This window comes from Apiospora aurea (assembly GCF_038362705.1).
Source record: "Apiospora aurea strain CBS 24483 chromosome Unknown utg000001l_segment0_segment0, whole genome shotgun sequence".
In the NCBI taxonomy this organism is placed as follows: Eukaryota; Fungi; Ascomycota; class Sordariomycetes; order Amphisphaeriales; family Apiosporaceae; genus Apiospora; species Apiospora aurea.
Genome location: NW_027117388.1, coordinates 299,085 through 318,864, shown reverse-complemented (window position 1 = coordinate 318,864; position 19,780 = coordinate 299,085). Strand labels below are relative to the sequence as shown.

Below are 19,780 nucleotides of genomic sequence, written 5' to 3'. Positions count from 1 at the left end.
AGTCACGTCTTCTTGCCGTGTGCGTGCGTTTCTCTTGTTTTCGAATGGTGTCAATCGATAGCACTGTAATAAGTGCAGCCAGACAGAAGACGTGTGATTAACAAGTACGCATCTAGATTGTGCTTACTTGTTCCAATTGTATTTCTCCGTTCAATGTCATTCTATCCTTCAGAGTTCATTGAGTCTAGCATGAATGTCGCAAGACACGACTCCTTATTCTTGATTGCCTAAGCACTCAAGACAAAATGGCTGCAGATTCAGCCACCATGGCAAAGACAGAAGCCGCTATGGCGACGCCAGATCCGAAGAAGGAGCCCAGTCCTACCAATGCCCTCACTACAGAGGATATCGAAATCCACCCCATCGACGCGCCCGAGAAGACCTACTTCAGCAAAACCTCCGTCTGGCTCATGATCCTCTTCTCGGGTCTCGCGATCGGCTCCGATGGCTAGTAAGCAGCGACCCTTTCTTTCATTCCCCTCCGCCGATGTCAAACTCCCCCTACCTAAGTATTCTCCAAGACTCAAGACTCACGCGCCCACCACAGCAACGCCGCCGTCATCGGCAACGTCGAACTCCTCCTAGCGATCCTCTACCCCGACTCCCTGAACCCCTCCATCTACCAACGCCTCTCCAACGCCTTCCTAATCGGCATGATCGTCGGCATGCTCTTCTTCGGCGTCGTGGCCGACCAGCTCGGCCGCAAAACCGGCGCCATCGCCACCACCGCCCTCCTCGTCCTCGGCATCATCCTGTCCGCCGCATCGAACGGCGCGAGCGACACCGGCCTCTTCTGGATGCTCATCGTCGCCCGCGGCGTCGCCGGCGTGGGCGCGGGCGGCGAGTACCCCGTCAGCGGCGCCGGCGCCGCCGAAGCCACCGACGAGAGCGCCTCGTACCGCAAGCGCCGCGGCTTCATGTTCGCGATGCTGGCGGACCTGTCGGCGTCGCTGGGGTACGTCTGGGGCGGACTGGTCCCCCTTCTGCTGCTGCTCTGCGTGGGCGGCGAGCAGAACGTCGCGAAATACGACATCGTGTGGCGGACCTCCTTCGCCGTGGGCCTCATCCCGCCCCTCGCCATCTTCTGGTTCCGGCTGCGCATGGCCGTCTCGACGGCGTACCGCAAGTCCGCGATGCGCAAGCAAAAGGTGCCGTACCGGCTCGCGCTGAAGCGGTACTGGCGGCCCCTGCTCGGCTGCGCGTCGACGTGGTTCCTGTACAACTGGATCTCGATCCCGTTCGGCATCTTTAGCTCGACCATCATCTCGCGCAGCAACGCCGGCGAGAGCCTCGTCAAGAGCCTGGGCTGGGGCGTCGTCATCAATTGTTTTTACATCCCGGGACCCTTCGTCGGCGGATACCTGTCCGACAAGATCGGCCGGCGCAAGACCATGGCGCTGGGCTTTACGCTGCAGGCCGTCTTGGGTTTCGTTCTGGGCGGCGCCATGGTTCCTATCCAGAGCATCTTCCCGCTCTTTGTGGTCCTCTATGGCATTTTCTTGACGCTTGGTGAAGTGGGGCCTGGAAGGTTTGTTGACGATCCCTGTTCATCCCCATTGATCCCCGTCCATCCCGTTCGTCGCTGTCATCCCAGATCCTGCCCATTCACCCCCTTAGAGACCCATCACTAACAGCATAACACAGCACCGTCGTCCTTGCCGCCTCCGAATGTTTCCCAACCTCCATCCGCGGCCAAATGATGGGCCTAATCTCCGCCTTCTCGAAAGCAGGCGCCGCCATCGGGACCCAAGTCTTCACGGCCATCCTGAACTCGTACGCCGACGACACCACCAAAGGCAACCAGGTCGCCTTCCTCATCGGCTCGGGCTTCGCAGTGCTGGGCGCTCTCATCGCCCTCTTCGTCATCCCCGAAGTGTCGCGCCGCTTGGACGACGACGACCAAGCTTGGAAACAGTATCTCCAGGAACATGGATGGGAGGCCAATTGGGGCGACGCTGTCACCGAGGATCCGTCGGCCGTGGTCATGAATAGGGCTGTGTCGTGATGAACAGCGGTCCTGAATAGTATGTGATCATTATGCCAAATTTAGTTTACAAATGGTATTAGCCCAAGGACCGGCAAGATTCTATAAGCGATTCCTCCAAATTCATCCCCTTAGGAGCTTTCGAGAGAATGCCCGGCAGGCCCCTGAGACATGTCTGATTACGAGTTAGTAAGAAGCTGGTGAGTTTCGCGCCAAAATGGAGAAAATAAAAACTTACAATCAACAGTCACGAACGCTCGGTCGACCTCCGGCAGACCCTCACACACGTACTGCAGCGTCTCCGCCACGTCGTGGACCGTGCGCAGCTTGACCTCCTCGTCCATAATCAAATCAATCTCGACCCAGGTGCCGTCGCCGGCCTGGTACGCCTTGATGGACTTGAAGCCCTTGATGCTATCGATGACACTGAAGCGGTAGGCCAGGAAGATGATGCGGGTCCAGGTCTCGTCGCTGGCCTGGATCCCCGTCAGCGCCAGGATGGTCGTCACGCACGTGTGACCCCAATCATAGATGATGAAGAGTGAGAGCAGGAGAGCGCCCACGGGATCCAGTAGGGGGCCGACGGGATACGGGAGGTGGGCGCCGATGAGCGGGAAGAGAAGCGAGAGGGTGTTGAAGAACACGTCAGTCTTGCAGTCTAGAATCCAAGGTTAGTGAGGTCTGGTTGTCCATCCATGGGCTTGTTGATCTGGCTTACCTTGCGCAAGGGCCTGCACTTGGGTAGACTTGATAGGGATGCATCCAAACCAAATAACGCCCTTCAAACCAATGGTCGCGGCCATGCTACCAATCGCGACCATGGGCAGCGATGTCGCCTCCGTCGGCAAGTGCGGCGTGATCTTGTCTATCGACTCCTTGGCGACCTGCATGAACGAGATGACCATGATGACCGAAAACACCAGAATTCCGATGGGCTCAAGCCGTTTTCGGCCCACTGGGAACTTCCGGTTCAGCTTCGACAGTCGCCAATTTACCAACCTGTTCGTAGACCAGACGATCAATGTGCAGAGCAAATCCAACGCCGAATCCACAAGCGAGGCGAGCAAGGAGAGCGAATCCGTGTACGCGATGGCCACGATCTTGGCGATCAGGAGTAGAATGTTGGCGATTACGTTGATCTAGTCGCATGTAAGTAAGACTGCGGACCGAAACCAAAGTCAGGGCATACATAGAGCTAGCTCCTTTTACTCACATTGATTGCCCATGTTGCGCGCCGCCTGCTCTTGATCCTCTTCTCTCTTTCCTCTTGCGGGAGGAAGGGCTCGATACTCTCGTTCGTCCCCTGCAGCGGGCCGCCGTTCTCGTGGACGCCGTCGTGGTCGAGGTCGAGCGGGTGCATGGAATCGATCACGTCGTCGGCGAGAGCCAACACCAGGGCGTCGACCTCGACCCAATCATCGATCCTGTCATTCTGCTTCTCGTAGAAGTGGCGCACATGCTTGCTGGGAAGCTTCTTCAGGTCCTCGTCGCTCTGGCGGTACGTCTCGAAGGCGCGGTGGTTGACCCCCGCCAGGAGCTGCTGCTTGATCTCCTGGGCGCGGTTGCGGTTGATGGTCGCGTGCACGACGTCCTTGAAGCGGTACTGGCGCGAGGTGTTCAGGTTGCCCGACTCGAGGTCGTCCCGGCGTCGGTTCTCGCTGTTGACCGAATTCCCGTTCGGGATGAAGTGGCGGCGTGTAGCAGGCATGGTCGAGTTCAGCGTCGATCGGACGGGGGTTCTTCCAGCGAATGATAGCTCTCGAAGTCTCTGGGGTTCAGGTTCAATGTCGCTCAAAGTGGCGTAGTCGAGCAGAAGTCGCGAGAAGGTGCACAGGAATGGTTCACACGAAAGACGGGCACGAATGAGGAATTTGAAGAGTCGTACTTGTCATACTATTTGTCTAGGATCGAAGGGAATGCATCATACGTAGTGACACTGACCAATTTCCAGAGAAGTTGGCAGTTTGGAGCTGGGCAAACAGCACGCAGTTGGCGGTCGCGTACTTGCCTGTCGGAGATCCTGGACGAACCTGGACGGATGATATCATCAGACATGCTTATTCCCGACCAAGCTTCTCCAGAGAAAAGCTTAGGCCCAGCGGGCTGCTCAATGTTGGGTGGATTTGGCATCATCAGTTCTGATCAGTCGATGGACAGAAGAGCCCATCTTTTCTCCGACACTCAATCTGCAAAGCTAATCATAGATCTGGAAAGTGTATGCTAGGCAATCGTCGCATGTCTAATTGAGGAGTGCGGATGTGCGATAAATGGTGGGTAATTGGGAGCTACGGGTTTTTAAGTCTCCTGGTGTTCGCTGGTGCAATTGCTAGCCCCGGGTCGATGCAGGCGTCGATACGACACCTAGGCGCTAGAATCTGGCGCGAAGGGCACTAACTCTAGGTCGCGGGAGCTCGGCATCAGAGCCCACTGAAAAAACAGGTACAGGAAGCAACGGAGCGCTTGCAGGTGGATCGCCATCATCGTGTTTCCAATCGTTGACACATCAAGACCCGAGGAAGCTACTAATTGGTTTTGCCAATGCAATGGAAGATATTCGATCAACACTTGCCATGCACGCCGCATTTTCCCTGGGTAACTATCGTCGCGCTGCGATGTAGCGTTCAAGTGCTTATCACTGATCTATTCTTGAGAAAGCAGCATTCCCTGGTGCAGTCCCTTGCAGGCTCAAAGCTGGAACAGCAACACAACACTGGCCCTCCAATCGTGCGACGCTTACTCTCGACCCAATGCCGGTCAATTGATGCTGGATTTGTGTGTTTTGAAATTGGAATAAAGATCAATTGAGCTACAGTTTGGACTACTACATCGTACCCTATCCTTCAACGCTGGTTTCACTTGACTTCCACATCTCTACTACACCGTGCGCGGAACCCCGAGTTCCAGCCAAACAACCTTATCCAGCACGCCCTCGGACTCGAACGCCACCTCGAGCTGGTCCCTCCCTTCGGTGAAGTGGTCCCAGGACTCAAAATGCATCGGCACCAGGACGTCCGCCCCGATCTCCCGGAACAGACGCGCCGCCTGCCGTCCGTTCATGGTGATCAGCAACGGCTCCCCGCCTTCACCTCCGGGCGGCATGACTGCGGCGGCCCCAATGTTTAGCAAGGCGAGTGAGATGTGGAACCGCTCGCGCATCTGTGCCAGCTCCTCGAGGTACACCGTGTCGCCCGAGAAGTAGATCGCATTCGGCCGCGACAACCCGTCGTCCCCGATGGTGGATCCGAACTCGGATGCCGTCACGATGAAGCCATTGCACTCACCGCCCGGTAAGTGCTGACACGGCGTTGCGGTTACCTCGAAGCGGCGACCACCAATAAGCATGGGCACCATCTCCCAGCGTTTGAGTCCAACGACACCCGGGCGGGGCGCGAGCTTCCGCGCGCCATCTATGGTGGTGAGGACTCGGCGGCCGTCGAGCAGGCGCCGACCTATGGGGTCCAAGTTGTCGGCATGGTCCTCGTGACTCAGCAGCACGGCATCGATGGGCGGCAGGGTCTCGAGTGTGTGCGACGGCTGGTAGTGGCTCGTCAGCACCACGCCGGGCCGCACGGGGGAAGGACGTCTCCGCCGGCGAGAGATAGGGGTCCGTTATGAAGGTCACGCCGCCTACTTCTAGCATTGCTGTTGCCGTGCCCACGTGGGTGATCGTGAGAGAACTCTGCAGCGTCGAAGCTGACGTAATGATGGACTCTTAGTAATTAGGGTCGATGTGGAGAGAAATAAGTGAGTGTAGGTCAACAAAACATGATTAGCACCGCAACTGTTAGTTTGTGTTCAGTACTTGAAGCACATAGTCTTTAGGTCCCCGAAGCACGGGAGGATGCCGTGCGAGAGACCATGGTTATGTGCCAGCTGAGCAATCATCCCCGACCTGTAACGGAGATAGCTTACATTCCGCTAGATCGGGCTACTCATCTTTGACCAGTGCCCCGAGATTTACTCGGTATTTAGTGGATTCATAAGGCCCGGTCCCAGTTCCGCTTCCGCTGACTCATTTTGGTAAATTGATTGGTTACTTACAGATGTTCCATAACTAGTCCGGTTGTTTCCAAGTCGTTAGGTACATGGATGATCAGATTCACCCGAAGGCATCGAGGCATGATATCTGTACAGACAGAAAGTTTCGACGACAGGATGGGAGCAGTCTTAACAAGACCTCGGACAATTGTATTATGCAAGGCGGGCTGTTCTGGTTAGTACATCATCTAGTCGATGTCCTTACTGGGCTGTAGAGCCTGGACTATATGGAGGAGCTGAGAGGTGATTCTAAATATAGGACATGGGCCGACCAGCATGCGAGGGGGCGCTGGAAGTCATCAATGTGGTAGAGTACATCGAAGTGGGGGCTATGCTGCATAGGGGGGGGCTTCACTCGGCCTGGTGGGAATCCTTTCCACGTGCTCAGCACTCACACCGAAGTCTTATGGCTAGTGGTGTGGTTGACTTCAATGCTTCAGCTTCAACTATCTTCAACAAGAAGAAACGCTGTTACCCCCGACGCATAGAATAGTAACGTGCTATAAAGTATAGAAACAGCGTCAAATACATTTTTCTCCATTGACTTCAGAATCGGAGCTACGCTCTCGTTTATTGGGGCTTTGCGACCAGGACCTCAACCCCGACCGCAAGGTGACAAATAAGCCACAGGTTGACAGGCACAACCAGGCAGGGAGGACAGTGATGCAGCACCACGCCACCTTAGTGCTGACTTCAGCCGGGAAAGCCGGCAGAGTTTGTAAGACTTCTTAAGGCTACATCAGGCTACCGTTCGTGCGATCGTCGGGTTTGCAGCTGACGCAGAAAAGTTCAGCTTCCTTTTGCAACCCCACCGTCGCCTCTTTTTGTTCTTATAGGCTGGCTTGGGCTACTCCAAATCTCGGTCTCTAATGATCGACTTGACGTGGCTATGCATATGCAGTGTCAAGAGCCTCGAAATATCATGCTGGTAGTGGCCAAAATCTACAAAGCGAGATGACGAAGGTTTTGCAACACATAATAGCCTTTATTCTCTCGCACTTGAGGGCAACATCCAAGAGCCGATAGCTTTCGGGCTGGTTATACGTTACTTATGCTGGACTGAATAATATACACCTGCATTTTCTCTTGACGACCCCTATACGAATAGCGTCGGCGACACCAGATGCGGTGCCACGAACAGTCTTTCGAGTATGGATACCAACGTACTGGCGCGGAGCCTTGATGCATCCTTAAATGAGGAAGAGGACGAGGATACGCTCTATGACAACGTTTCTTTGGGTTCCAACGACCAGACAATCACAGAACAAACGGAACCCACATCGCGACACTTGACTCGTCCAACTGCTTCCTCGCCTTCCCACGAAGAAGAAAGGAATGCAGAGATCGAAGCTGCACAAACGAAGCTACTATTTCCGGAGAACTTCAAGCCGATCAAGAGGTCCAAATCCATCGCGTCTTCCCTCAAGGCCAACGATGGGTACGGCATCGGACATAGGTACAAGTTCTCGTACTGGGCGACGGACGTGTGGTTCTATGACTTCTTGGCGTGGTCCATAAGCTACTCCTGCTTTATCGGGATTATAATTATGCTGTCGATCCACCGCGGTCAGCCGATACCAGAATGGCCTTTCAACATCACCATCAACGCCTTGGTCTCGGTCTTATCGACCATTATGGGTTCCACCTTACTGGTGCCCGTGTCCAGCACCGTTGGTCAAGCAAAATGGTCGTGGATTGGAAAGGAAAGCCGCAAGATTGCAGACATTGCCATCTACGACGAAGCAAGCAGGGGACCGTGGGGCTCGCTGGTGTTATTGTCCAACAAGGGACTACGGTACTACTCAAGTTCCATCCCCCCTCACAGAAGAGCTTAGCGATTGCCCTGCACGTGCTAACTCCGTGTTGGGACAGGGATCCGGTGGCCTTCGGTGCCGTAATCATGGTCCTGGCACTATCAGTAGCACCGTTACTACAACAGACTACTGCTGTAGTGCTTGAGGATCTACCAGTCGATAACGCTTCCGCGACACTTCCTGCACTATATTGGTGGGCGGAAGGCCTGAGGACTGAGTCCGGACCTCCGCGGATCAAAGACGACATGGTTATGGCCATCAACCGAGGACTATTCTTCGACGGGAACTTCGGTGACCCGTTCGCCATGAGCGCTCTCCGGCCGAGGCCCCAATGCCAAACTGGCAACTGCTCATTTGGGGTCTTTGAGAGCCTGGCCGTCTGTAGTGAGTGCCATGACCTCACCAAGTTCCTCAAATTGCAAATAAGCGAGAATGGGCAGGAGTGCGGGAGCCATATTACGGACAACATTCTATATGAAAATGTCAAGGGAAGTTGCGCCCGCTGGAGCTTGCCCAACGGATACAACTCCGACTGGTTGGACGGCAGCTCTACCCTGCTGATGAACACGAGTGCCTCACGGACCCCGATCTTGCTCAAGCCAGGACTCTCTATCTTGAACCTGACTGCTGTAGCGCCTTGCTGGCAGGATCGAGGTTCTTTGTCCGATGCGAGCACTAGATACACAGCCTGCAGCCTGGGATATACATCATCCAGATGGCGCGCACAGGCCCAGGAGTGCAGCCTAAAGTGGTGCGTTCATCGATATGACACTTCAATGGCCAACGGAATCCTACAGGAAAACATACTATCCACTACAGATGCGGGAGAATACAGCCCAGGCTCCATGTACGACTTCCACCCGCCAAACTCCTCCGTTTCTTATCAGGTCGATCCAACCATCTACCAGCTCATGGATAGTATTATTGAAGACAAGTCCTTTCGAAACATCTCGACTGGGCCGGCAAAAGGAAGACTGTGCGTCAACCGCGATGCCACCAGGCTGATCTCGGCGTATCTGAAACAAGAATTGGAGGGGTTCACCGCCACGAATGATACCTTCACCGTACGGGGCCAACCTGCGAAATCCAACGTGCGACGGCTATACAAGGCGAACCAAGGCACCCACTACAACACCTACAACAACGACAAAGTCACGGGCAAGTTTGATATGAGCCCGCTGTTCGAGTCGATGGCGATCAGCATGACGAGCTCGCTGCGGCGAGGGTACGGAGGCCCAGGGACAGACGACAGTTGGGACATCCCCACCGTTTACCACTCCGTCACGACGGCTCCCACTCGGCGAGTCCCCGTGCTGCACGTCAGCTGGGGCTGGATGGCGCTTCCGGCCGCGCTGGAGCTGGCAACGCTTCTGCTGCTGTGCTACATGGTCTGGTGGAAGTCGCAACGCTCGTTGCCCGTCTGGAAGTCGTCGACACTGCCACTTCTCCTCGTGGGTTCGGAAATGCACGATGCGGTCGGCGATACTATACCACGTCATCTCGTGGATATGGAGGAGTTCGCCAAGGCGGTGTCGATAGAGCCCGACATTGCCATTTGTCGAGCACAGCCATCAGCCAGCAACGGACTAGAGAACGGCTGGATTGCGGCTGGGACACGGCGTCGAAAGGGCAGAGAAAACGTCGGCGTCCTGTCGTTCGATTGATGCTTGAGTTAGATAAGCATATAACTCGAACAGCTGGGATCGGAGCCTCTGCGGTGACGAAACGTACATCAAATTACTCTTCAATCAAACGTTGAGGGATTCATGCATGCGAACCGGATGAGATTTCGCAAACATGGAAACCGACATCAATACGATACATGATGCATCATAAACGATCTTGGCAATCTGACAGCAAGCCACATTGTCGATATTAAAGGCCGATGCAGAGGGAGGAACATCTTTGTACAACAAAGACGAATCAAAGATTCGAACCGGGGTGGCTGGGCTAAGCCTCTTCTGCAGCCAACTACACTGCACATCTGCGGCCCCCTACCTCCGATAACTTCAGCGAAAGTACGCAACCTCCCACAGCACGGAACTCGGTCTTTTCTTTTCAATAGATCTGACATGAAGAACGGGATCTTGTAGTCTAGAGGACATATAGCCAGGTTCTTGTGCAAGCCTAGTGCCAGCGATGCCGAGTCGGCGTTGCAATTCTGCGAAGGCGTACCCGAGTTTCCTTGGCGCATCCTCCCATCGAGGCGGTAGCGGCAATACTGTCGTTGCCATTGGCTAGCACACTGCGAAGCCCGCTAATCTGTAAGCCAGGTTGCCTGGGAACTCAGTGACTTGGTGTGCTTGTTTGCGCACTACTGCACGTCTCCCTTGCCCAAGATCATTTAGATCCTTGGAACTCGCCGGCTCCTGGCATCGCGACCCGGACGACCCTTGCATCTCCTGGGCAAGAGATTGGTCAATCCATATTGCTCATTTAGTTATGATGTGATCGAAACCAACAGCCCAATATGCGTTTGTTTGGTCATATACGATGAGGCTTGAGCTTGAGGCAGGGCGCGTTTGCTCTTGGCGGGCGGACGGTGTCAGCTCGCAGCCTGCCTGACCGAGGGGAGACGCTCATTTAAGGAGCCGTTCCCAACCATGAAGAATAGTCGCTTGTTGGTGGACTTTGAGAAGTAATCACTGGTTTCTCGAGCTCCATCATGCGGTTCCTTCGCATCGAGTCGTTGTTGGCCCTTGCAGCCTTGACTTCTGCATCTCCTGCCTCGAGACGCGCCACGCACCATGTGACCCACGAGAAGCGTCACCAACTGCCCGAAGGATGGACGAAGCGTGAGAAGGTCGACGGTCGCGCCGTTCTGCCTCTGCGCATCGGCCTGAAGCAACGCAACCTGGACCGAGCCGATGAGCTCCTGGATATGGTGTCCCACCCCAGGAGCGGCAACTATGCCCAGCACTGGACCCCACGCGAGATAGCGGACATGTTCGCGCCCAGCCAAGAGTCTGTCGACTCGGTCAACGTATGGTTGGCCGAGTCAGGTATCGACCCGAGCCGCATCGTCGTCTCGGGGAGCAAGGCGTGGATCCACGTCAACGCGACCGTGTCCGAGGTCGAGTCGCTCATCAAGACGGACTACCACGTCTACGAGCACACGTCTGGCCACCTCCACGTCGCGTCGGGCTCGTACAGCGTGCCCGCCTACTTGAGCGAGGAGCACATTGACTTCATCATGCCCACCCTGCACTTCGACGCCAAGATCATGCCGGGTCGCCGGGGCAGCGGCGACCAGCTGCGCAAGCGGCAGCAGCATGTGCGAACCCGCAAGCTGTCGGGCCCCCTACAGCGGCGCCGCCAAGACGATTGGACAGAACACGGGCTCGCTTGCCAAACTGGGCGCGCAGATCGGCATGTCCAAAATCATCACCAAGATCGAGAACTGCGACACGCAGACCACGCCGGACTGCCTGCGCGCCCTGTACCGTCTGCCGCACGGCACCTCCGCCCAGCCCGGCAACTCGTACGGCGTGGTCGAGTACACGCCGCAGTCGCACCACCCGGAGGACCTGGACTTCTTCTTCTCCCGCTTCGGCCCGCCCGAGGTCGGCGACCGCCCCCCTCCTCGAGTCCATCGACGGCGGCACCCTGCCGCAGAACCTGACGGACCGGAACCTGTACGTCGAGTCGTCGCTGGACCTCGAGTACGCCATGTCACTGGTGTACCCCCAGAGGGTGACGCTGTACCAGGTCGGCGACCTGCTGGGCGGCGGCTCGTTCAACAACTTCCTCGACGCCCTGGACGGCTCGTACTGCACTTATGCGGGCGGCGACGACCCCGAACAGGACGGGGTGTATCCCAATCCCGAGGTCGGCGGGTACAAGGGCCCCGCGGATTGCGGCACTTCCAAGGCGGCCAACGTCATCTCCACCTCGTATGGGTACAACGAGGCTGCGCTCACCGAGGCGTATCAGAAGCGGCAGTGCTACGAGTACATGAAGCTCGGGTTGCAAGGCGTGACGGTCCTGTACTCCTCGGGCGATTTCGGTGAGATATCCCAATTCAGAATCCTTGCTGTTGAGTACATACAAACGACGAGTGTTGCTGACCTTTTCTCGCAGGTGTCGCCGGAAACAACAATAGATGCATCGGTAATGGCAAGTTCGTCAATGGCACCTCCGGAGCCTTCAACCCATCGTTCCCCGGAACTTGCCCGTACATAACGTCGGTTGGTGCGACACAAGTCCCCACCGGGACCAACATACTCGAGGCCATCGCCAGCAAAGTGCAGCCCGAGGTCGCCTGCGAGACAGTCATCAAAAGCGGCGGAGGCTTTAGCAATGTAAGCCCCTGATTTCCCACTGCGTTCAACTCCCTTAGGGCTATTTGCTTGTGGATACTCCTGGTAACCCCCTTTTTCTTAGGTCTTCCCTCTCCCCGCCTACCAGGCCGATGCCGTATCCCACTACCTGAGTAAATACCCGCCCCCTACGGCGCCGACCGGTACAACAACACCGGCCGCACGCGCGCCTTCCCCGACGTCTCGGCCAACGGCGCCAACTACGTCGTCGCGGTCCTCACCTCCTTCCACCAGGTGTTCGGCACCAGCGCCTCGACGCCCACCTTCGGCGCCGTCATCACCCAGATCAACGAGCGGCGGCTGGCCCTAGGAAAGGGGCCCGTGGGGTTCCTGAACCCGGTTTTGTATGCGCACCCTGATGTGATGAACGATATCACCCGTGGGGCTAATCCGGGTTGCGGCACGGCGGGGTTTGCGGCTACGCCGGGCTGGGATCCGGTTACGGGGTTGGGGACGCCGAATTTTCCGAAGATGTTGGATATGTTCCTTTGGTTGCCGTGAGAAAGGGATGGATAGTCACGGATGTGGGATCAGATCTCGCGAATAACCAGGGCGCTGTGGCGTCATTGATTCAACGCTCAGTTCACGAGGCAGAAATAAATGGTAGTCTATTTCTTACATTTTTTGATTCCAAGTTAGAATCGGGGCCATGGTCCCTACCTTGCTCATATCCTGTTAGTTCAAGACTCGGAATTGTTCCTAATACTCTTTAGTGCTCAGTGACACGGAGATACCAAAGCGAATATAGCACCACAGCTTACACCAGGGCGCGCTCCTAGCAGAAATGAAACCAAATGAAGAAGTCGAAATTGGCTAAGACTTGTACAGGCTGAGGACCTATCTTGCCCGTGCAAACAGTCGCGTAAAAGAACATTTGACTTAATGTAGGTGGGGCATATCAAACTCCAACAAGCTTCAATCAAATCAAGCTTAAACCGTCCGACCCGTATTGGATCTGAAGAACGGAGTTTAGATATCAGATGGTACATACGCGCGAGAATAAAGTTTGACACGAGACCCGAAGAAGGTTTGCCTAAAACGGTTTGCCCAAAAAGATTCCAGTCCCATGGGATCGGAGATGTGTATAGATCACTGCCTTAATAAGTATTTATATGTAGCTGAGGGACCAGCTATTGTCTACTCCTCCATCAGTGAACATTTTTCATCAAGTTACTACATCAAGCCCCATTACGAGCCCATTCGCTGTTTAATTATCCCAACGCCACCCCGAGAGATACTATATTTCCAACTCACAAATACACCCTGGATCTGATCATGGCTCCAATGATGAGTGATCCCGTCAGGCGACACAAGCCTGACGAACAGGCCATATTAGAGATCGAATGGATCCAGAACAACTACGAGAAGATGGCGAGGAAATGGATCGAGTCGGAGAAGCAGAGGCTAGCCCTACAGCGCAGGCTTGACGACCTCGAAGCTCAAAAGCCTTCGTTCCCAGAGAGGCCTGACGACCTGAGGCCACTCAACCCTACCGGGAGAACTCGGCCACAAAAGGCCAGCAAAGGGTCAGAGCCCACCGAAGACACAGGAAGACATCATCGTCGTCTCCCTCATCATCTAGTAACGTCTTGTCCAGCACCGAAAGCGACGACAGTTGGTCGATCGACAGCCGTGGTGGGGAGTTCAACGATGATACCGACAGCGGGAGCGAGGGCTATCGAGCAGACTCCGAGACTGCTCCCCCAAGATATGTGCTCCGGCCCAGCCCAGTACCACAGACAAAGAGCAGGACTTCTCGTTCTCTGAGGCCCAATGTCCTTGCGAATCTCTCCCGGGCCAGGACACGGCGACGAGTTGCCCCATGGGTCCGCCGGCAGCGACAGGAATATCGACGAAAGCGGAAGAGAGGTACCCCATCCTCGCCCGTGTCCACCTCCGACGCCTCTTCCGATGTGTCTGAAATATCCCAATCATCGATCCCGGCATCCGTGATATCCGCCCAAGGCTCCTCCTCTACTCTACCATTCGCCCGGGCGTCCAGGACCCCAAGCCCTCGGCTACGATCTTCGCCCTCAGCCTCACCCGCAGCCTCCCCCTCCCCAAGCATCAACACCCGCGACAACATCCCCCCGCCTCACCGCCCATACCGCCCGCTCCATCCTCCCCCGCATGTTCATCCCCTCCCGCGCCGGCCTCTCCATCCTCCAGGAATCCCTATCCATCGCCCAGCAGTGCTTCTACCACGCCGCCCTCGACGAATGGCCCTTTTGGACCCGCGACCTCTTCCCGCAGGGCGCGCACGAGGTCTCCTTCGGCGCGCTGGACCTCTTGGGCTACTTCGCGGGCTACAGCGTCGGCGACGGCGACTTCGCGATGCGCGGGGCCGGCTCGTGCGAGGTGTTCCACGCGCTGATGGACATGACGGACCTCAGGAATCGGACGTGCCACTTCCCGCCCCGAAGCGATGCGCACTATCTCCGGACGGTGCGGGGAGGGCGGCGCCACCGGACCCCGCAGACGGCGGCGGAGGAGGTGCGGTATGCTATCGAGGAAGAGCAGCGACAACGGGGGATGGGGGCAGGGATGGGGAGCGGGAACTGGCCCTTCGAGCCCGACTGCGCGGGCTGGTACTGCGAGACCATGGCCGCGGCGCGGAACCTCGCCCGCGTGCTGGACGACGAGGCCGCCATGCGGGCGCTGGACGACTTGTACGGCCGGGTCGAGGACCAGGCGTGGGCGATGCTGTGCGCCGTCGAGGAGATTGCGGCCGTCCGGGCGGGGGTGTGCGGCGAAGGACATAATACTAGCAGTAATGAGGAGGAGGAGGAGGAGGGAGGGGAGGAGAAAGACAGGCGTGGGGCGATGATGCGGGCGGTGCCTGAGGAGCTGCTCGTGCCGATCGACATGTTCTTCCAGACCGTGGAGGTGCGGGATAGGGGCTGGCCGGAAATCATTCGACAGGCGGCCGTGGTCTGGAGCGAGACGAATGGCTACAATGGTGCATTCTGAGCCAGCCCAAAGGTGGTGGGGGGTATGACGCGGCCACGGACGCTACATGTGGCACTGGTTACGGAGCGCAAGGGCGAAGGCAGTCACGATGAATGAGCATATTGAGCTGTGTGTCGCTTTGCTTGAAATTGGTGTTAGACATTAAAAAGCCGAAATAGTTCTATGTGGATATCAATAGATGCAATGCAACCCGAAAAATTTTAGGCGCCCAAGCATGAAATGCGTGATTGTTGCGCGCGTCATACGTTAAATACCATGGTCCTTCCGCGTTCGCGTTGACCCAGTCCCTTCGCTGTGTGTGGGACCTGTCCTCTCAACCTTTCTCTCCTTCTTTTCGGTTTCTTCTCGTTCTCTATTTCTCCGCCTTGGACTTGGTCCGCTTCATGCTGAACTGCGACTGGTTGGTGTGCACCCGATCGATATCGAACGGGTTGTCGTTGTACGCCGCGACCGAGTGGTGCGTCGGGATGCGCGCGAGCGAGGACCGCCGCGACACCGTGCGCGAGCCCGCCCGCGAACCCGGGCGCGAGTTGCCCGTACGGATGGCGGCAAAGGCAGGCCCGTTTTGCTCGTCGTCCTCCTCGGTGGTCGCGCCGCCGTTGGCGACCTCGGTCAGGGTGCGCTCGGAGCCGCGCTCCTCCTCCTCGGCGTCGGCCGCGACCTGTTCGGCCTTGAGGCGCTTCATGAAGGCGAGCGACTCGGCCGCGAAGTGGCACTTGGCGCGGACCTGGGGGCCGTACTTGTAGAAGAGGAAGGGGAAGGGCACGCAGGCGAGGGCGAGGAAGGCAGGGATGCTGGAGGCCCAGTGGATGCCGAGGTCGGCGTACATGTAGCTGGTGAACAAGGGGAAGGCGAAGCCGAAGAGGGACCGCAGCACCGAGTTGGCCGCCAGCACGGACGCGGCGAAGATGGTGTAGGCGTCGATGAGGTAGTTCATGATGCTCAGGAAGACGAGGACCATGCCGAAGCCGAAGGGGACGCCGGCCGCGATGCTGACGACCCAGTGGATCGAGGCCGAGTTGGTCCAGGCGAACCAGAAGAGGCCGATGGGCAGCGCGACGGAGCCGACCATGGCGGGCGGGAGGCGGGCCTCGGGCGGCGCGAAGCCGTCGTGCTCGTCCTCGGTCCGGACGTAGCGGCTGTTGTCCCAGATGCTGTACGCGACGGCGAAGACCATGCCGACCATGATACCCAAGAAGGCCAGCCCACTAATGCCCTGGCTCCAGCCACGCTGGCCCTGGTAGACGATGGGGAAGGCGCCGAAGAGCATGTACAGGGTGCCGTAGATGATGGCCATGTACATGGACAGCAGCAGCACGATGGGCTCGCGGAAGAGCAGGATCCAGGGTCTGGAGAGAGCCGTCTTGAGCGACTGGCCGAGCGTGACGCGGCCGCGGTCGGCGTCGATCTTGCTGACGTAGTGCTTGCCCGTGCGCTTCGAGAGGGCGGCGGCGCGCTTGCGGAGCAGCACGGGCGCGTACGTCTCGGGCACGAGGAAGCCGCCGACGATCCAGAAGAAGCCGGAGAAGGCCGCGAGGAAGCCCATGACCCAGCGCCAGCCCGCGGCCTGGCCGAGGAAGCCGCCGATGATGGGGCCGAGGACGGGGCCGAGGAAGGGCGCGGCCGCGAAGAGGGACATGGCGAGGCCGCGCTGGGCGGCGGGGAACATGTCGGCGATGACGCCGCCGGCGTTGGTGAGCGGGGAGGAGCCGAAGGCGCCGGCGAAGAAGCGCAGGATCAGCAGCGTGGCCGGGCCGTTGGCGCCGGCCGTGCCCGCGTTGAAGGCGGTCAGGGCGGCGTAGGTGCCGATGAAGAGGACCTGGCGGCCGAAGACCTCGCTCAGGGGCGCCCACAGCAGCGGGCCGACGGCGAAGCCCAGCACGAAGAGCGAGACGCCCAGGGTGGCGACCTCTTGGTTGATGCCAAACTCCATGATGATTTGCCTAATACCGCCCGAGTAGGCGGACGAAACCAGCGCGACGGCTAGTGTCGCGAGGGCGACGGTGAATGTGATGAACCATTTTGTGACGACGCTGAAGTTGAAGGGGTTGCGGGGGTCGTGCGGTATCCAATTCACCAGGTAGGGGTCCTCTGTTGTTCCCGAGCCGGGATATGAGTGGTTGAGCACGGAGTCGGTGATGCCGGACTGGTCGAATACTATCCGCCAGTACGGGATCTTGTGAGGTGCTGTGTGTTCGAGGCCATGTTCGCCGTCACCGGGCTGTTGTTGTGGCTTGGTATCCTTTTCGGACGCCATTGCGCCAGGTTGCTGATTGGTTGGTATTTCGTGCGACTCGAAAATGCGGCGGCGGTGTTTGCTGTGTTACCCGTCGGTTAGGTTCGGGAAGGTCGCAACCGCGTGCGGGAAGTGTGGATCTCCAGTTGGTCACTTCAGTTCACTTTATCAACCTGGGCGACACAAGAATCGGCAAGTGTCAAAAAAGTGAATGCGACAGGGATGTCGTAGATCCAAGATTTGCTGCCAAGTTGAGGGAATCTGAGTCGGAATGGGGGATAAAGGGGGAGAGGTGGGATGGCGGGTGTTATAAAGGCGAACAAGAGACGAATGAATCATCGGACGCACTCCTCGCCAATACGGGCGCCGAGGTATAAAAAAACACTTTTTTCTTCTCGACACACGGCAGGATGGGCCTCCTCGCGACCCAAATCCTTCCCTGGCTGATTACCAGGGGCGGTCGTAAAGCTCCACCGCCCGCCCACGCCCACCCAAAAGCCACCTGCTGCACCCTCCACACGCCCTTTCGGTCGAGCCATGTCAAATCTTAGATGGCCCAAGCCTAGGTTGGAGCGGAGTTAGTCATAGAGCCCAGACGAGCCCAGAAACGGGATTAAACGCCGGCCTTCAGGGATCGTCAACGTCATCTCGCCCCGGTCTTCAGGTCAGCATCCGAGGGCACACCTTATGCAACCTGCATAAAAAGGAGCTCTTTGGCTTTGGCGAGTCAGCGATTCTGGAACGGCGGATTCAACCCGAGTCTGACCACGCATCGACATGAACCATCTGCAAGCATCTGGCGTCTACAATTACTGTAGATCTGAACTCACTCCCCTTGTTCTCATCTTGGAAATGCATGCAGAGTTAGAACGCGCAGCAACGTGCCACGCTAAAATATTCCATGTCACTCGTACCATCAACATTCATTGCGTACATGCGCTTTATGCTATGCGAGTAATATATGCAGCACTCGTAAGTGAGCCTCGGCACCAAAATGGGCTTACAAGTCATGCCTGCATGCTCATAGGTTTTGTGGCCTGGGGTTTTTTTTTTTTAGGTTTTTTTTTCCATACTATGGGTCGTGGAACTGTTGTTTTTGCTCCGTCCGATCTGACAAGAAGACGGGCATTGAACGACCTGACGGAACCCAACGCCGGGGCGCTGGAACGCGCTAAAAAGAAGGGCAGCTCGCCACTAATAAAGAACGGAGCGCCGAACAGAGCCTAATCCGGGAAACATGCTTAATAATTGGCAATGGCCAAATGCTGTTACCAATGCAGGGAACAAGAGGGACCATGATGCAAAAACAGGGTGCTCAGGGGCCACCCGTCCACGGCAACAGTTTGATTCCGATGGCATTTATGCTTAGCTACTTGTAACGCACCTACCTACAGACCCAGATTACGAAGCAGTCTGGCTTGGATCATTGATGGGAAAACAAGATAAGCGGTGGGCGGGATTTGGGGGAATACGGTATCGAATATGGGGCGGCCATCGGAGCATTTTCTTTTTCTGAATCCCGTTCCTCCTAATACTGTACTATCTGCTAGCGCCGCGTCGAACCTCGGAGTTTTTGCTCTTACCGAAAGCACTCAAGCTTACGCATGCAAATCACACCGTAGTCGAGCCGGGCCACTCACTGTTGATAATATGATACCCAGTAGCGCTGACTTGCAATTCTAGACTTATGCATGGCGGCCTGTTTTGCGAACATTAAATCCTTTAACGCCGTAGTATGATTATCTGACTCGGGTGTAGCAAGAATAAACCCTTGTGCGACGCTGGGGTGAGTCGCTCAACTCGGCTCAGCCGCCCAGCCCCGAAGCCCTGTCGAGTTCTAGTCAGCTGGGAATTGGTCAGGTCGGATTTATCGTGTGAGAAACCACTCCGCTTGCTATTGTCAGCTCCCTCGGGCTAACCCGCCAACGTGGCGGCGCACTACCTGCGATAGATACACAATGGACCAATACACAAGAAAACGGGGTCTCATCTAAGCCGTTACGATGCCGCCGCCCCTCCCCTCCCCTCCTCAGCCCGGCCAGCCTAAGCCCTTGGCCCCCTCAGGGGGATGGGGATCGCCGCCATGGTAGCACCTCCAGGTCCAGGCTGCCAAGGGTCCCAAGGGCCGGCAGATATGTGTATGTAAGTATTCGGGGGAGTGGCTTCTTTTCCCTGACATGGGCATTGTGATTGTGCATCGGACCGGATGCCGCTTGAACCTTCTCGATTTTTAAGCAGCCAGCTGGGGAGATCTACGAATCCTACCCCCCTCCGCAGAAGCCCCTCCGTTTCCCAGGACCCCCGAAGCTCCGAACCCGACCCCGACCCCGACCCCGACGGATTACATGGCATGATATGTTGATACGAACGATAATATGTGTCAGATAGATATACTGTTTTCCACATTCCCGTTCGCCTA

The 19,780-nt window shown here is 56.9% G+C and overlaps 7 protein-coding genes across 7 annotated transcripts; 4 read left to right on the top strand and 3 right to left on the bottom strand.

Annotated features, from left to right (window-relative positions):
• Positions 1-245: 245 nt before the first annotated feature.
• PG986_000121 (uncharacterized protein) lies at positions 246-2,005 on the top strand (the record flags this gene model as incomplete). Its single annotated transcript, XM_066836343.1, has 3 exons — positions 246-451; positions 548-1,528; positions 1,645-2,005. The coding sequence occupies 3 exons, from the start codon at positions 246-248 to the stop codon at positions 2,003-2,005; spliced, it is 1,548 nt and encodes a 515-aa protein (XP_066705236.1).
• A 110-nt stretch (positions 2,006-2,115) lies between these two features.
• PG986_000120 (uncharacterized protein) lies at positions 2,116-3,692 on the bottom strand (the record flags this gene model as incomplete). Its single annotated transcript, XM_066836342.1, has 4 exons — positions 2,116-2,159; positions 2,223-2,642; positions 2,703-3,123; positions 3,198-3,692. 4 exons carry the CDS (start codon positions 3,690-3,692, stop codon positions 2,116-2,118), a joined length of 1,380 nt encoding a protein of 459 aa, XP_066705235.1.
• Positions 3,693-4,858: 1,166 nt separating this feature from the next.
• Positions 4,859-6,036, bottom strand: PG986_000119 (uncharacterized protein; the record flags this gene model as incomplete). The annotated part of the gene is made up of 2 exons (XM_066836341.1): positions 4,859-5,567; positions 6,026-6,036. The coding sequence occupies 2 exons, from the start codon at positions 6,034-6,036 to the stop codon at positions 4,859-4,861; spliced, it is 720 nt and encodes a 239-aa protein (XP_066705234.1).
• A 1,137-nt stretch (positions 6,037-7,173) lies between these two features.
• PG986_000118 (uncharacterized protein) lies at positions 7,174-9,500 on the top strand (the record flags this gene model as incomplete). Its single annotated transcript, XM_066836340.1, has 2 exons — positions 7,174-7,817; positions 7,895-9,500. 2 exons carry the CDS (start codon positions 7,174-7,176, stop codon positions 9,498-9,500), a joined length of 2,250 nt encoding a protein of 749 aa, XP_066705233.1.
• A 1,001-nt stretch (positions 9,501-10,501) lies between these two features.
• Positions 10,502-12,656, top strand: PG986_000117 (uncharacterized protein; the record flags this gene model as incomplete). Its single annotated transcript, XM_066836339.1, is given in 5 exon segments — positions 10,502-11,127; positions 11,144-11,399; positions 11,425-11,842; positions 11,917-12,137; positions 12,390-12,656. 5 exon segments carry the CDS (start codon positions 10,502-10,504, stop codon positions 12,654-12,656), a joined length of 1,788 nt encoding a protein of 595 aa, XP_066705232.1.
• Positions 12,657-14,285: 1,629 nt separating this feature from the next.
• On the top strand, positions 14,286-15,125 carry PG986_000116 (uncharacterized protein; the record flags this gene model as incomplete). Its single annotated transcript, XM_066836338.1, has 1 exon — positions 14,286-15,125. The coding sequence occupies one exon, from the start codon at positions 14,286-14,288 to the stop codon at positions 15,123-15,125; it is 840 nt and encodes a 279-aa protein (XP_066705231.1).
• A 352-nt stretch (positions 15,126-15,477) lies between these two features.
• PG986_000115 (uncharacterized protein) lies at positions 15,478-17,382 on the bottom strand (the record flags this gene model as incomplete). The annotated part of the gene is made up of 1 exon (XM_066836337.1): positions 15,478-17,382. The coding sequence occupies one exon, from the start codon at positions 17,380-17,382 to the stop codon at positions 15,478-15,480; it is 1,905 nt and encodes a 634-aa protein (XP_066705230.1).
• Between the last annotated feature and the right edge of the window lie 2,398 nt (positions 17,383-19,780).